Source organism: Corvus kubaryi, unplaced genomic scaffold (assembly GCF_017639235.1).
Source record: "Corvus kubaryi isolate FWS band 111438036 unplaced genomic scaffold, C.kubaryi_AGA036_p1.0 37354, whole genome shotgun sequence".
Lineage (NCBI taxonomy): Eukaryota > Metazoa > Chordata > Aves > Passeriformes > Corvidae > Corvus > Corvus kubaryi.
This window is the reverse complement of record NW_024581116.1, coordinates 5,271,188-5,287,830: the sequence shown is the minus strand read 5'-3', so window position 1 is coordinate 5,287,830 and position 16,643 is coordinate 5,271,188. Positions and strand designations below refer to the sequence as shown.

The 16,643-nt window shown below is 38.8% G+C and overlaps 1 protein-coding gene across 2 annotated transcripts in view; it reads right to left on the bottom strand.

Annotated features, from left to right (window-relative positions):
• ATAD2B (ATPase family AAA domain containing 2B) overlaps window positions 1–16,643 on the bottom strand; it is a 76,296-nt gene that overhangs the window by 58,645 nt on the left and 1,008 nt on the right. For both annotated transcript variants that reach the window (XM_042032871.1, XM_042032870.1), the window contains exon 2: window positions 1,028–1,182. In XM_042032871.1, the coding sequence (XP_041888805.1) occupies window positions 1,028–1,182 (155 nt within the window). The remainder of the gene's footprint in view (window positions 1–1,027; window positions 1,183–16,643) is intronic.

Genomic DNA, 16,643 nt, shown 5'->3' with positions numbered 1-16,643 from the left:
ACAAAAAACTTCAGATGCAAAGACATGTTGCGGTGGGTTCTAAATGAGCAACAATATGATTTTCAGCACCCTGGCCAAATTTCATTTGACACAATGATCTAAATTCTCCTGGCTGTATTAAATATTTCTTTTGGTATATTGACATCTCTAGGAGGTCCAGTACAACTCTACTCTTATAAACAAAAGAAACAGAAGGTGCACAAGTTTCAATACATTCCCAATGACCATGGCACATTAATATGATAGATTTAATTCATTCTGTTTTTAAAGAGCAAAATAAACAAAAGAGGTCTATTTTGAGATTTACAAAGCTTTTAAGCAAACTTCATCCTAGCAGTCCAGTAGTGATTTAGAGTCACTCTTATATTATACAAAGCATTACAAGAATGATTTTGACATGTACATAAATATGAAATACATATCTACAAAAGAATCAGTATCAACTGAAAGTTTGTGGATCAGGAACATACTGTGTACACTGTCTCATAATTATTTGTAATCATGTGAAGAACCTTATGAACACAAGAATGCTTTGTAAAATACTATTAAATCAGAGTTATAAAATAAAATTAATCACTTCAGCTTCAAGTTACAAAAATGTGGCAGGACTGAGGCTATATTCAGTAAAATTTACTTACTAGGCTGAACAACAATAGAAATAAACTTGACCGTTATCCATTCCCTAAAGATGGTAACACTGATTCCCTAATTAAAACGTCAAAAAGCTTGAGTACATAAAAATACCAATTACATTACTAAATCCGGATGCATCAAGAACCTAACATTCAGACAGCATCTCAAATAAAATTACTTTCTATTTTTTGCACATATATGCATAGAAAGGAAATAGAGATGAGAGAATTTATGTAATCCACATTCCTGGAGTCTTAAACTGAAGAAAATGGTGTGAAAATAACATGCTTCAGAAGTACACTCCTGAGCTGCAGCTGACTGCAGAAGTAGTGTAAGTGGGATAACAAAACAGGAAAAACTGGTATGAGTTCCTTCTTCTCCTGGCATCAATTACCTGGACTGTCCAGTTGAGATGCTCCATTCCTCTCGCTGCCCAGTACTGCGTGATTTTGATTTGTCTTTGCACACAGGATCAGCATGTTTTGAGGTACGTTTGGCAGGAGGAGATATGTGGCTATCACTCAAACTAGCATCACTACCTTCATCTTTCTGAAAAGAAAAAAAGCATCAGATCATACTTAATTGGCTCATTTGCCGATATCCTTACAGGAAAAGGGTAAACTTCAGCTTAGTAAAAGGAAAGTCTCTCTCAAACTCTTAGTGACCAACCTGTGTAAAATGTTAAAAGTGTTTATTCTGAAAACATTAACAGAAACTATGAAAATATTTAATTTCAAATATTAAACTTCTATAATAGTTTTTCTGTATTTCTGAACAAGTATTGTTTCTATAACCCATTGTAATTTTTATATCATAACATGACACTGCTATTTTCACCTTACTTGCAAAAGAGCTAGTAATGCCATAAGGAGAGAAAACAACTGAGGAAAATTAAGATACTTAAAAACACAGCAATTATTTATTCTATTGATGTTGTCTTTGTCTTTAAAACTCTTAAACAAACACTCTTCCTTCTTGTAAGTTTTCCAGTACCTTGTTCTACCCGTCAAACGGTCCAGCACACAGCCAGGAGGTGTCCAACATGTTCATTAACAGCATTATGCACACTAAACAGCTTACTCTTAACACCTTTTAAGAAGCACCTAAAGAGTACCAAAAGGGGCCTTTTTTCTGTTGAAGGTAACAGAGACAGAAACTCAAAGATCATAGCAAGGGATTACTTCAGAGTTGTACACAAGAAATGAGAAGACAGCAAACTACAGAGGATCTGCTTCTGTTGAGGTGAACTACTGCAACAAAACATAAAACCAGAATTCTATCAACTACAAATTTTAGCTCATCAAAACAGTCTTGGTGTCATCCAGTGGGACCCTGGGCAAACCTCATCAAGTTCAACAAGTCCAAGTGCAAGGTCCTGCACCTGGGTCCAGGCAATCCAAAGCACAAGTACAGGCTGGGTGGAAAATGGATGGAGAGCAGCCCACGGAAGAAGGACTCGGGGGTGTTACTTGACAAGAAGCTCAACGTGTCCCCACAATGAGCTCCTGCAGCTCAGAAAGCCAAAGTGTCCGGGGCTGCATCAGCAGCAAAATGGGCAGCAAGTCAAGGGAGAGGATTCTCCCTGCCTATGTCCCCACTCCAGAGATCCCACCTGGAGTCCTGTGTCCAGCTCTGAGGCCCACAGCATATGAAGGACATGGAACTGTTGGAGGAAGTCCAGAGAAGGCCAGGAAGATAATCCAAGGGCTGGAGCAGCTGTGCTGTGGAGACGGGCTGAGAGAGTCGGGGTTGTTCAGCTTGGAGAAGGCTCCAGGGAGATCTCCTAGAACTTGCCGGTAACTAAAGGGGCTCATAAGAGAGCTGGAAAGCGATGGTTTAACAAGGGCATGTATTGACAGGACAAGGGGAGATAGTTTTAAACTGACAGATGGCAAGTTTAAGTTAGATATTAGGAAGAAATTCTTCCCTGTGAGGGTGGTGAGGCCCTGGCACAGGTTGCCCAAAGAAGCTGTGGCTGCCCCATCCCTGGAGTGTTCAAGGCCAGGCTGGATGTGGTTTTGAGCAGCTTGGGATAGTGGAAGGTGTCCTTTTCCATGGCAAGGGTTTTGGAACTAGATGATCCTTAAGGTTCCTTCCAACCCAGACCATTCTATGATTCTATGGTTAAAAATCTGAATATCCTTTATTGCAACAACAGAGAACCAATTTTCAAATATTAAGGTCCAGGAATTGTCACTAAGCACTTCAACTATGACAAAAAGATAATTTTATTTATACACACGGAGATCACCACAGAAGTCCCATTTGTTCATCAGGCTTATTAACAACAACAATCTGCTTTATACTCCAGATACTTCAACATCACGTGTCATGTAATCAAGAAAACGAAAAAAGAAAATGCTTAATTTTTAAGAGAGGAGGACAATATCACAGCACAGTATTTAGAAAGTGAAATCCAAATGTATGGGTGCAGTTTGACAAGACAACTCAGCACCACTGTGACACAGGGAGAGTCCATGCACTCCTCTGCCTGACTACACAGCACCTCTCCAATGTCCTCTGATCATCTTCTGATGTTTCTCTGACCCACCCATAAACTAGACCAGCTCACTAGAGCTTCAAAAGCTCACTTTCCTTCTGCTACATGAACTTCCTACCTTGTCAATGATGTTAAGAATTTCATGAGGGATCAGACAAGTACAAAATATAGTGCAAGAAAAAAACACAAGCTGAAGACAAGACCACTGTCTGTAGAAACAGAAAGCTTCAAGTGAAATAGGCTGTCTGCATCACACCTTAACATTTTGTCCCAAATATATATTTTAACAAATATTAACTAAATACTTATAATACCACTAATAAATTAATACAGTATTCATTATGATATAGTATTTATTTACTACATATGTTAAGGTGATAATACTTATAAATACTTTTGATGATACTAAAAAGTACTAAACACTGAAAACTAGTATTAAATGTTAACCAGCCCACGTTCATATGTCATTTTAAAAGTAGATTTAGCTTTGGTAATTTTTAGCCTGTCAAGATAAATCCAGGGAAGAAAGAGGTCTATACGAAGATTCAATCTCAAGACTCACTTAACTCTAGTTAAAAAAAAAAAAAAAAAAATCTTACTTTTTTCTTCCTCATTATTTCACTTCTTCAGGACATGAAACAATGTAACTCAAAATAATATCTATACTAAAAGCTCATAATTAGAACTTCAAATTAGATGAAATAGAATTTGGTACTTAAAAGGAAGACTTGGTCAAAGTGGTAGCAGAGTAATGACAACCATTCCTAAATACAAAACACCCACACCCTGCACAGCACTATAAAATACATGGACAGCACCTGGCTGTTTTCCATAACACTCTGAAACTACAAATTACCAACTTTTTACAAAATTTTAATAGCCTGCATATTCACTTCTAAACACTATAAGCATTTGTGTATATACTTTTTGCTTTATGCAGTAATGAGTTTACTTGTGGACTTAGAGAAATACAACCCTGCTTAAGTCAATTTTAGTAACTACTTTCCGAAACTACACAAGCTCCCCTGCAAAGGATAGAAGCAGAGTTTCAAGGTAAGCCACAGAACCAGTTTGAAACCGGCTAAGCGAGACAGAGAAAATGAAACTAGGAAAGATGAAGCAGCATGCAACAAAGCTTTACAAGGGGTAACATTAAAGCTGTTTTGCCAGCAGTGAAATTAGTAATGCACAGGTTCCTTTAGTCCATCTCCACCCCATTCCATGCAAAAAGCCAAACTCCTCCGAGTCTCCTATCATCACCTTTCTCTATGTTTCCTCCAGTGCCTTGCCTCTGGTCTCATGATCGGCTAGGGTCCCTCATTTGTCCTGTCAGCTGGCAGCTAAAACAAAATACTGGCAATGGAGACAAATTCTGCTACTTCAGATCTCCCTCTGCTACCAATATTCACAAAATTTATAAAAGCTGAGTAGCTTTGAGATCTCTAATGCTGTCAAATGAACATATACTGGCAAATAGCTTCAGAAACTGGAAGAGCAGGCTGTCAGTGTGATCACATGAGCGATCAGTTCCTTGCAGCTGCCTAAGGAACCAGACTAGCAATTAAGGGGTTTATTTAATTAGGTTATTCTTTGTTTAGGCTGTTATTTTCAGCTGAGCCTCACTTGTCTGCATATTAACTCTACACACAAACTCAGCAAGTACAAACCAAGTTAAAATTTAAGATACTCAAGTCCAAATACTAACCTATGTCAGGATACATGCTGTGTAAGATGCACTAACACAGAAAATGTTTTACCATGAAGTAGTGACAAATTTGAAATCACAATTTCCACTACAAAGTTGAAATCACAGAAATTTTAAATAGATTACCAAGAACCCAAGCTTCATTTTCCAGTTAACAGGCAATCTTAAAAATTCAAGCTCTAGGGAATCAAATCACACTTAGACTACCATCCAGAACCTTCACCTACCCACAGCAAAATATGGAGATAGAGTTTTCGTAACACTCAAGAGACTACCCAAACTGGGATATGCTAGAACAAGACAGGAAATTAATTTCAATTTGGGAAGCCTTTGCAGAGAGCAGTCTATCCACTGCTTCCTCCCATTTATAGCAGAATAGGTCTAATGATTCCACAGCACTCAACTTGCTCCCTCAAGGAACTGGGTCTCAAACCATTTATACCTTTAATGATTAAAAATAGCACTTCAGTTTCAACCCAGAAACTTATTACTTAACGGTAGATATCATGAAAATGTTCTGGGACTAGAAAGGTATGATACAAGCATCAAACTTAAAAATTAAGAAATTAATAATGCAATTGCAGAAGAAGGAACCAATGCACTGAACTCAAAGCTCCTAATGAAACACTGGCACTGAAGCAAATGCACTCACATGCTGAGAGAACACAGAGAATATGAATTAATAAAACCTTCATCATGTCAGAAACTGCCTTCAAGCATACCAAAGCAACAAAGAAAAAGCAAGCACAGAAAAATCAAAAAATGACTTTACATAGTGTCAGAAGGTACAAAGAGAGAAACAAAATTTAGTGCAACCGCATTGATCCAACAGAAAAGAGAGACACAGCAAACTCCAGCTGTGATCCAGAACAACCAGGACCACCTCTTACAGAAAGCACTCTTCCTGATAAGGAAATAACTGGCATTAACAGGATACCATCCATGGTCTAGACTGGCAAAACACAGTCTTCATTATCTCTGGTTTCAAGAGTAAAATGGAATGTGACAACTGAATGAGTACCACAAATCAGCTGTTGAGCCAGCATTCAATTTAGGAAGAGACAGTGAGGCAAGACAGTAACACACCTTCACTGAAGGCACTTGAATGATGGTACTGATAAATCTAGAAACAAAAGCTAAAATGAATATAAAGCAAGAAAATATATATAGCTGCATACTTATCTGTATGCTTTCTCTGCTTTGAATGAATAGAAGACAGAAAAACTGTTTATTATAATACACGTTTATGAGCAAGCTACAAATAGCCTGGTATATGTTACCACCTGTAGTCTCTTCTCTATCCATCCCTAAATTTCAAAACACTAATTTGATTCTAACAGAGCTTTATTTATAACATGTAGAGTCCTTAAGTTTTGGAAAACACAAACTAGAAATCAATTAATAAAACTGACCTTTTCCTTCTCAATTTATCCTCTTAGAACAGTGACTAACCAGTACAGTCCTTCAGCAGGACTGAAGAACACACTTACTGGGGGAGTACTCACTGACAGGTGCCTTCAGGTGTATCACAGGAACCAGCTGGCTAAAGCACGACATTTGATTAATTTCCAAATTAAAATACAAAGATTACTTATAGCATCTTGAAGGGGAAAGGGTAGGGGGGTTTTGTTTCTTCTGTGTTTTAAGCTGAATCTCCTGCCCAACAGAATAACCAAAGAAGTCTTCACTATACTGCTGATCTGAACACCCTAAAATAATCCTATCCAGTAGTCTTGGACATAGAGGACGAATACAAACCATCTCTACCACTGGCATCTGCAAGCATGTGAACACAAGTTCACAGAGTTCTCAAGTAAGAGATGATATAACATTCAAACCACAACCACACCTTGCAATTTCTGAAAAAGACTCTGTCTGGTTTGCCACAGGTTCGTCTATACTCAGACACAGGCATGCAGACATGAATATCTGAGTTATCCACCATGGTCAAACTTGCTGTCCTCGCCATACAGTTTGTGGGGCACACCCTGCTGACTGTCTGCCACACCCTGAACACTCGCACCACTGCTCATACAGCTCCTCACTCAGGCAACTTTTCAACACACTCTCCTGAATGTTGCAGCAATTGTTTTTTCTCTTTTCTGTGGCCTCTCCCCATGTTTAAGACATGAAATTAATGCACTGACATTCAGTCTTCACCTGACCAATCCTATTTCTCTGCGTTTTGTGAAATGCACAAACAGCTTTTCTTTTTAACCCACTAAACAAGCATGAAAAACCCTGAAAGTTACTTTCTCTTAATAATAATGAAATAAACATTTTCAAAAAAATCTGTTTCAGCTATAGGTTTTCAAAAGCCTCTCCCTCTAACTTTAGTCAAATCCTAGCTTCTGGTACTGAAACATAACTTTTTCCACTTCGTTTTATGAAAAGACAACGACTTCAAACATGTCTCAATCTTATTTTTACTAACTTTGGAGAACCTGAATCCAGGTCCTCTGGTTATTTCTAACTTTCTATATTCTAATTTAAAATACATATTGTGATTAACAACACATCTTCTTGGATGTCCCAGAATATTAATCTGGATTCTTATTTTAAAAATACATGTGAAAAAAATCTGGTCTGCCTTTTCTCCTACCAGTTCATTCAAAGTTCTTGAAATGGACTAGTCTTCTAGAAATTGGCTGTCCATTAAAATATCTAAAATACTCAAGGCTATTTAGTGCATTTAATAAACTTTTATATCCCACAGTACAAAAAGATAAAATTGTCTTTCCAAAGTGTAACTTTTATTCATGAAAAAAATGTGACTGTATCCCCAGCACCCCAATTAGTTAAGCTCATGTCTCATCTTTGCCTTCATGTAACTATTCAGTTAACAAATAACTTGGTTTCTCTGACACTACAACACATTTCAAACACCAACAGAATACAGCAAAACCACTGTCTAGCTGTCTGTCCACTTATTCTGGATAAGCCACTTGTTCCCTTGTGTATCAGTTTCTGCAAAGGTAAAAAATATGGACTAAAACATTAACTCCTAAAAATTTAATAGCATTAAAGATTTGCATTAAGATCTATTGATGAGAGTTAGGGAAGAGCTTAGGTATCCTTCCGAATGCATTTTTGGGCTAGGCATACTAAACAATTTTAAAAAATCAGAAGGTTTCACAATCTGTTCGAGATATTTTAAGTTTTGTTTGGTTCCGAATTCTATTTACTAGATGAACAAATTTTCTCATGACTGCCATCATGTCATCTGACTGGTATCTAATAAATTCCTTCAAATCCTATTTCCATGTTTTGGTTTTTTTGTTTGTTTTTTTTTTTTAAGTTCACCACTCTTCACCAAAAAGAGTGGGGGAAAAAAAAAAGAGTAAAACTCTCCTTATGCTTGGTACAAATGTTCAGTAGCTGAAATGCTCTCATGACCATGCTCAAACCAGGTACCACACCTTGCCTTACACATCCACACTATGCCCTAATTTCAGGATGACACACCACACTACCACTCTCTCCAGCACCAACAACCTCACAAGCTCCTCTCGTCCCCACCCCAACCCACATTTTCCTGGCAAATGCCCTCAGCCTCTCTTGTAGGGGAGAACTGACTGACTGCTTGGTGGGAAGAGGAAAGACCTGATACACTTGTCTGAGGAAAGAAGGTAACATGACTCAACTTGAGGTCGAGCACAATACAGCAGACTCTATTTGTGATGGTACACAACATATTGCTGCAGGCTGAATATCTACCTTTGTGTCCTAAAACTGCAGTGTAAGAGCACTTTTACTTCAAGGCTAGATTGGATGGGGCTCTAAGCAACCTGGTCTAGTGAAAGGTGTCCGTGCCCATGGCAGGGGGCTGGAATAAGATGATCTTCAACATCCCTTCCAATCCAAACCATTCTATGATTCTGCCCAACTGACAAGAAACTGAGAAATAAATGTATTGGGATTAGAGCACATTAACTACCTTAGTGAGAACTCCAAGTTTCATGAAGACCCTGATATGTTAACCTTGCTGACAGCTTGAAAAAAGACAACATCAGCTTAAAAGAACGCATCTCCTGGTTGCAGTTCTCTAATTTCCACTTGTTTGCACACAGTCGTTTATCAGACATTGGCTCTCCACAGGTGTTAAGGAAAAATAATATTCATGCTTAAGTGCTTGATGATCTTGGAATAAACAACTATTAACGATGTATTTCATTAGTGGTAATGATAGTAAAGAATGCCTCAACTGCAGAATGATCTGAATTACTTTAACATTCAGCTTCTGTATTTTTTTTCAGTGAACAATGCTAATGACAATAATAGCCATTAAGAACACAAAGAATACCATCATCTAGATTTTTTCAGAAGAATAAATTCTTCCCCACTCGTTCAGATAAAATAAAAAGCCAAACATATTTCTTGCACTGGAAGATCTGCTTTTTTATTTCAACTGATTTCCATTTTACTTCCTGGAACTCTTCAACCCTAGAATTCAGGTTATTTAATAAATGAGAAAGCTTTTGAGAAAAGTTAAAAGTTTACAAGTTAAAAATATGAGCACTGTTAATTGGGGATTTTCACACCTGCAACCATTCCCTCTGTCTGTTATAGAAAAAGACACCTGTTTGTATCCACACTGAGGGAGTGCCTGTCAACAGCTTCACTGTGACACACAAAAAACTCTTGCAATCTACAGGTTACTTGGTTCATGAATGAAAGGGAGAGTGACCTACAGAGCAGCCTCTGCCAAACTGTGACAGAGGCCATAAATAGTGAGCTGAGGTTTATCCTCCCATCATCAGCAGCCCACTCCAAGCATTTCCACCACAAGCACTCTTCTCCTCTGTGCCTTCACCAAAATTAGGGTGACACTGTGAAATTTCAGCTGATAATCAAATCAGAAGGATGGAGGGGAGGCAAGGTGAAGCCAGAGGATGTGGAGAAGAGGATTATTTTCAGCTGGACCAGTAACGTGATCCTGATCCAGCTGATCAAATGGCCTGGCAAGCATTAATACTGGCGAGTCTGTTGTTTTCACAACTGCAGAGTTCACAGCCAGAGCTCACAGCACATGTGAAATCACACACCTGCAGAAGAACAAGTCCACTGAGAAGAGTTCTCTACTTGCTGTATGGGGTCCACACCTCACTTAGACATTTTTCTAGTAGATTCATTTAAGGTAAGTTTTTAAAACCACTGATCCTCCTTGTTTAACACAGAAGGAATACTAAAAGCAACACATTTTTAGTCAGAACTACGTTAACCATTTCTATGAGTTTTTAGACCCTGTTAACAAAGACTTTTAAAGCACAAATTATATTTATGTAATGGATTGAGAATCAAGAATGATTACAACTCTGATGTGGAAAAAACGAAAGCATTCAAATGTTTTTTCCTACTTTCAGTCCTCAAAAGTCCATTCTGTTTCTGCTTAACAGTCACATCCTAAACAAAGCTTATAAGACATGGCCTCCTTCAACACTACTATAAGCCTAAATAAAGAAGCAGAGTGATCTGAATGAGGATAGCAAAGAGGAGAACAGAGTGAGAATCCGTGGACCAGACTGTTCCCCAAGGTTTGAACACGACCAGGAAATAGGCTCAGTAACCTAAGCAAGGAAGTGTCTGTAGCAAGGGAAGCTACAGGAAGGTGGCCTTCTGTGTGGATAAAAAAAGGGGATTAAAAAACACTTCATCACCCCTAGCTAAAATGCACTTGAAGACAGTATTTTCAAAAGAGAAAAAAGAAATTAAAATTGTGTATAACTGTGACATGAAATCTTAAGATTAATCTACTGTAATTTAAATCATAATAAAAACAAAATTCAAAGCCTGAAAGATAAATCAGAGAAATAACAGAGGATAGTTATTAAGTATTTGGAATGAGGGATTGCTGAAGCACGGCAACAAATTTCACCGCAAGTAATCTCTTCCACATGTAGAAAATGAACAGCTTCTTCATTTCAGGTTATTTAAATAGCTTGGCTCAACTATTTATCCATTTTAAATGAAGGAACTGACTGGAGGCTGGAGAAAAGCAAAACATCCCTCTCCCAAACTATGAAAACACCCAAACCGAAGCATCTGCTCCAAGTGCAACTGGATACAAACATTCTATCACAGCTTTACATTAGTTAGGCCATCAACAGACACTACTAGAAGCATAAAGCTGAAACCACAAAATTCAGTACAGGCTACAAGAACCATGGAACTTGGAGAAGCTTCTAAATTATGTAAGTCTAATAGGAGAACTAAAGCCGCCTCCTTCATACCAATTCAGCCGGAGTTGAAGCTATTACAGCATACGCACACTCAGTGCAAAACGAAAAGGCTTACAGAAGATTACACATTAATCTTACAACTGGTTGAAAAGTTGCCTGTTTTAGTAACTAGCAAGCAGAAAGAAACTGAATTTATTCATAAAAAGAGTCCAAGCAAGTATAAATGCAAACCAACACTTGAACAATTTAAAGCAGAATTAATGGTTAAAATAAACCATGAAAATCCCATCAAAGGTAATGAAGACAATATTTCAAGAGTGAAGTCAGACTGAAAAATTGTTTAGAAAAACCAGCAAAGCATGAAGTGTACACAAAAAAAAAGGATAAAAACATATTGTCAGCTCCCTTTGCAATAAATGGGTTCATGAGTGATATTACCCACAGAAAAAGTAATCCATTAGAGCTAAAACATCTAATAAACAATCAGTAATCTTTCAAAGAGTCACAGCTACAAAACAGCACACAAAATTCACAGCAATGAAAGCTTTGGTTCCAGACAGGTTTTATAGTTTTACAGAGAAATCATTCAAAGCATCATTAGATTGGAATTAGAACTTTTCCACAGCATAGCAATCACTCAACAATTTAGGACAGGATGTGCAAAACCATACCACATGCAACTGAAACTGCAGGGGGATGGAGGTGATCAGAATATAATTACCTGAGCTAATTATCTTGCATAACCCCAAGCTGTATGAAACTCTTGCAAAATTGTAATGGGCTGTCTCACAGACATGGGTCAAACCTTCTGCTTGAAGTTCAAACAGAGACAGTAGATGGAGAAGTAGCTTTTATTAGTATTACTTTGGGACAAGCTCAATATTCAGAGGAAGCAATGCAGCACACAAAACTTCAGCACCATTTCCTGAGTACTCTTTGGAGGTCTTATCCACTCACTGGATTAGCCCTTAGATCGCTTCCTTTGAAGGCCCTGGAACAGCCTGACAGCAAGGATAGCCAGCTTTTAACAGGATGCACCACTGCCTCCCAGAACAAACCATGGACACTTCAGAGGTGTCCTGACTTCTGAAAGCAGCCCGGACTGATATGGCAGGATATGTAAGAAGAATTCAAACTCAGGATAGCCCTTCAGAACCACAAAAGTATCATGAATGCCAACTGTATGGTATTTTGACAGAACCCTGAACAAAGATTGCTTCCAACAATTGCTCCATTTCCCACTGCTCGCAGCTGTATTAACACCACACAGCCAAGAAATGGCCTGCACGACTCATTTTAGAACACTGATTTTTCCCTGCTAAGTCCCCAAAGAGCAGCAGACCACTAAACCAGAAAGAACCGGAGATTTTATTGCACACCAAAAAGATGAGCTTTCCTGGGAATCTTCCTTTAAATTGTTTGGAATAACTTCACAAGGCTTTATATTTCAGGATGCATTTCAAAGAACTGTAAAAGCATTAGCCTCAGCACCTTTACTGATATTACTGCAAACTCAAACAGGAAGGCAATGCACTTCTTTAAAACACAGATATTGGACAGGAGCTTTTTTCTTGAAGAGCTTTATATGCAGGTGGCCGGCAAGTGTCATTTCTCCAGTATAAGGAGGAAAATCTAACTTTTTCTATAGCTTTATACTAAACAGCAGAGCATCCAGAACACCATGAGACACTTTGCACAGACAATGAAGAAAACATGCTAATTAGCATCTTTCATAAAGGAAAACTTAATTTTTAGAAAGCTCTACTGGTTACGTTTAAAACTTGTATTTTAAGAGAAATTATAGTAAGTTTTTAAAGTTAGTTTTTTATGTTTTCGACAGCTGACCATTAAAGGTTTTTCGAGGAGTAAAATGTAGCAATGAGTTTATGCTACAAAAGCTGCATTATCGCCCAGAAATCAGAAAACATTTCTATTGCTACAGACTGAGAAAGTACAGCGAGAGACACTGAAACACACGGGCATCACAGGGCACAAAAATGCTGCTTAGCTCTCTACCTTCCCACACTCCAGCACCCGATGTCACTCCTGCAGCCCCTGTTTGCTCCCATTAGCAATTAAGTACAATGGAGAGCTCTAGGTTGCACTGCGCAAGTTGAACGATGTTGGCAGCACTGCTTTTAGTGAGGATCATGTGTTACAATTATCACCGTGCCCTCAAGTATCTCTTATGGCACTGCTAATGCTTTCTTGGCTAATTAAATTAAGCTAACCTTGTATACATTTCTAAAATGTCTAACTAGCACAGTGACGTGATTTAAGAGTGTTTATTACACAATAAATTCTTGATCAACACTTTTGATTTGTTGTGTAAGAAAAATCATTTCAATTGCCAAGGAAGCGTTATCAGCAATCGCAACTCAGTGTCTGAAAACATCAGACATTAGTAGATACAAAGTGCAAATTTAACCACTTATGGTCACAGGATCCCAAATTTTTTCACAGTACGAATAAAGTCCACTGGATCTGTAAGCCATAAAATTCTATGTCTCTGTAGAAGATTTTGATGAGTTTTTCTTCTCAGAAAGCTTTAGTATAAAGCTAGAACACTTCTCAAGTTTTAATGCTCTAAAGAAAAAAAAATGTATTTTTATATATGTATAATTTGTATAACAATAGAATATATATTTACGTAAGCATAGCTTCAACATCTACTAAATAGCGTGTAAGTCAGTCTTGGAAACAGGAAGAAAATCAAGCCCAGTTTTTCCCCTCTGTACCCTCTCTATGCACTCTGCTATGACATCATCTCAGACAATAAACTTCTTGGCTCCTTGATCCATTTAGTGAGGGATTTTGTTCATTTTAATCTGGCTTCTGGTCAGCAGACAGACACACACGTATTCATCTCCATCACTGACTGCATGGTCGCCAATCAATAATTCAAACCAGTTTACTTTTCAAAGCCTGATGTCATTGCTTTCTCCAAGCTGAGCAAGTACTACAGAGGGAATACACTGAACATGATAAAGGCATTTAGACAATTACAGTCCATTTCCACAAAATGTGTGTTGCTTCCAGACTCAGATCAAACAAAAAAGGACACCATTCACATGTAACTCAGCATAATACTGAAGCAGAATACTAGAAACTCAAGTTCTTGGGAGAGAATTAAGCCTATACTTATAAATGTATGCAAAAAAAAACCCCAAACAAATGAAAAAAAAAACAAAAACCACACACACACAAAAAAGTGTATCAGGAAAAGCCAAGAGGAAAAAATAAGAAGGAAAGGAAATAGATACAGAAGAGGTAGAAGGCAAGTCCTATCCCCTCATTTGGTCTACTCAGCATCTTACAGGATGCCATTAGGTTATTAACTCAGTTTTTGTTGCTAATAAGGAACAGACAGATGATCTTTTAAAACACATTCTGAAAGTTGGCTACAAGCACTCCTACTGAAGAGCATTTCACAGGAAGTCCAGGTCAGAAGCTCCATGCAAGAAAATTAAATCACACACTGCAAACAAGAAGCATCCCATCTCTGCCAGAGCTCCAAACTCAAGCTGCCTATTAACCCGATTAACTGCTGGTAGCAAGGCTGGTTTCCTGATGTGACACCCAAAAGATTTTAAAAGGACACACTGTTCCAAGTCAACTGCAAAAAAAAAAAAAATTACATACAACTGCATGAAGATGATCCCAGCACGCTTTCTGAACACAGCCTCACTATCTGTCTCCCAACACTCACTTCCAAAAGCAAAGGCTTTGTCTCCTTACTGCTATACTTATTCATGTCCTAATCACTGAGATCCTTCTCTGGCACTACTTCAAGAAGATTCAGAAGCACAGAAAGACACTGTATTGCTGACAGCTCTTACATCTAAATAAAAAGAGTTATACAGAAAGAACTTTAAAATACAGTGAGATATATATATACTTTATAAAACACACTGGATGGGGGAAATAAGAAAAAAAAACTGTTCTTGGATAACTTCAGCTCATATTTGGCAATTACATCTTAAAAGGAAAGAAAAATTCCACCTCAAACGCATGAGATTTGTTGTGAAGTGAAACAAGTTCATTCCCACACACCAAAATTTACATTTAACTTTAGAAGAAATGCTCTTTTAGAAGTGTGGGCAATATCCTGGGAAGTATTTACAATATTTTACACTATTTTGCACTATCTCCTTTCCTTACACCATGACAATAACATAATGTAAACATTTTAGTGATTTGTAGTTAAAAAAAACACATTCAGTAATTAAAAATACTTGGAAAGAAGCCCAAGCTAGTTTTCTTAGCACCAGTAAACTCCCTGAGAAGTAAGCCGGTAAGGGTTACTTCAAATTTTGCTTCACAAACCACAAGACCCACGATATGAATAAACAGAAACTGCACACTAGAACAAGCAGAACAGCTTTTTACAGCTATGGTGCTGCATCCCCAGGAGTCCACTGAAATTAAACAAGGAAGAGATAGGGAATAAGGAAAATATGGGGGAAGGGAAAAACGGTGAAGTATGAAAGGACTGAAAGAGAAGCATAGAAGGTATAGGATATCTCATAAGTGATTTGTATTTGGTTTAGTATTTTAGACCAAATGGATGGGGTAAAAGGTTTTCTGAGAATTCCAGGTGTCATCCTTCTGATCTGCCTCTGGCTGCTGCTGCTGCTGTTTTTCTACTCGGCTGATTAACTTCCTCCTTTTCAGGGCAGGGACGCGGTCAGTCAGTGCAGGACTGCCAAACACTCGGACCCCCCAATTTCACTTCCATATTTATATTGTTTTTATAATATACACGCAGAGCAGGCAGCTATAAATACTAGTCTAAACCTTTAAAGCAATACACGAAGTTGCATCAACCGAAGAAAAAGTCCTGCCTACAATTCCTCCTGTGGGAGGAATTTCTCCACAGAAAGGATCATTAAACATTGGGAACGGGCTGCCCAGGGAGGCGGTGGAGTCACCCGCCCTGGAGCTATTTAAGGAAAGACTGGATGTGGCACTCAGTGCCATGGTCTGGTTGACAAGGTGGTGTTGGGTCATAGGTTGGACTCCATGATCTCAGAGGTCTTTCCCAGCCTCATTGATTCTGTGATTCTTCGATAATTAAAAACAAAAATTTGCACGTTTTGTCAACAGAGCTGTTTATAGACACGGAAGAAAGGAGACTCCCGAATTCTTTCTTCCGGTTAGAGTTTACCAAATGGTAATTCCCCAAATCGGGCTGTAGAATTTCACTTGCCGTTAGCCCGTCTAACCAAAGCTACCACAGAGAGTTCGGCTGGGAAAGCATTCAACTTAAACTTGATGGTAAAAATCATACCCTCCGTGCCACAAAAACGGGCCGGGGAGCTTTCCCGAACACCAGCTTCCTCCCGTAGCAGCCGCCAGCCAAATGGAGGTCATTTAGGGAAAAGGGGAAAAAAAAAAAAAACAACAAACACACACATACACACAAACCAAACCCGGCCGAGGTTTATTGCGAAGTTGCTGCGGGCGCAGCTCCCAACTTTTGTCTAGCGGCGGCAGCGCCGGGCGCGGCCGCAGGGGGAGCCCCGCGCCGCCGGACCCCTCCGGACCCCCGCCCGCCGCCGACCCCGCCGGGCACCGGCACCGCGGCCACTCCGCCGCCCGTGTCCCCGCCGCCCCCGCCCCTGTC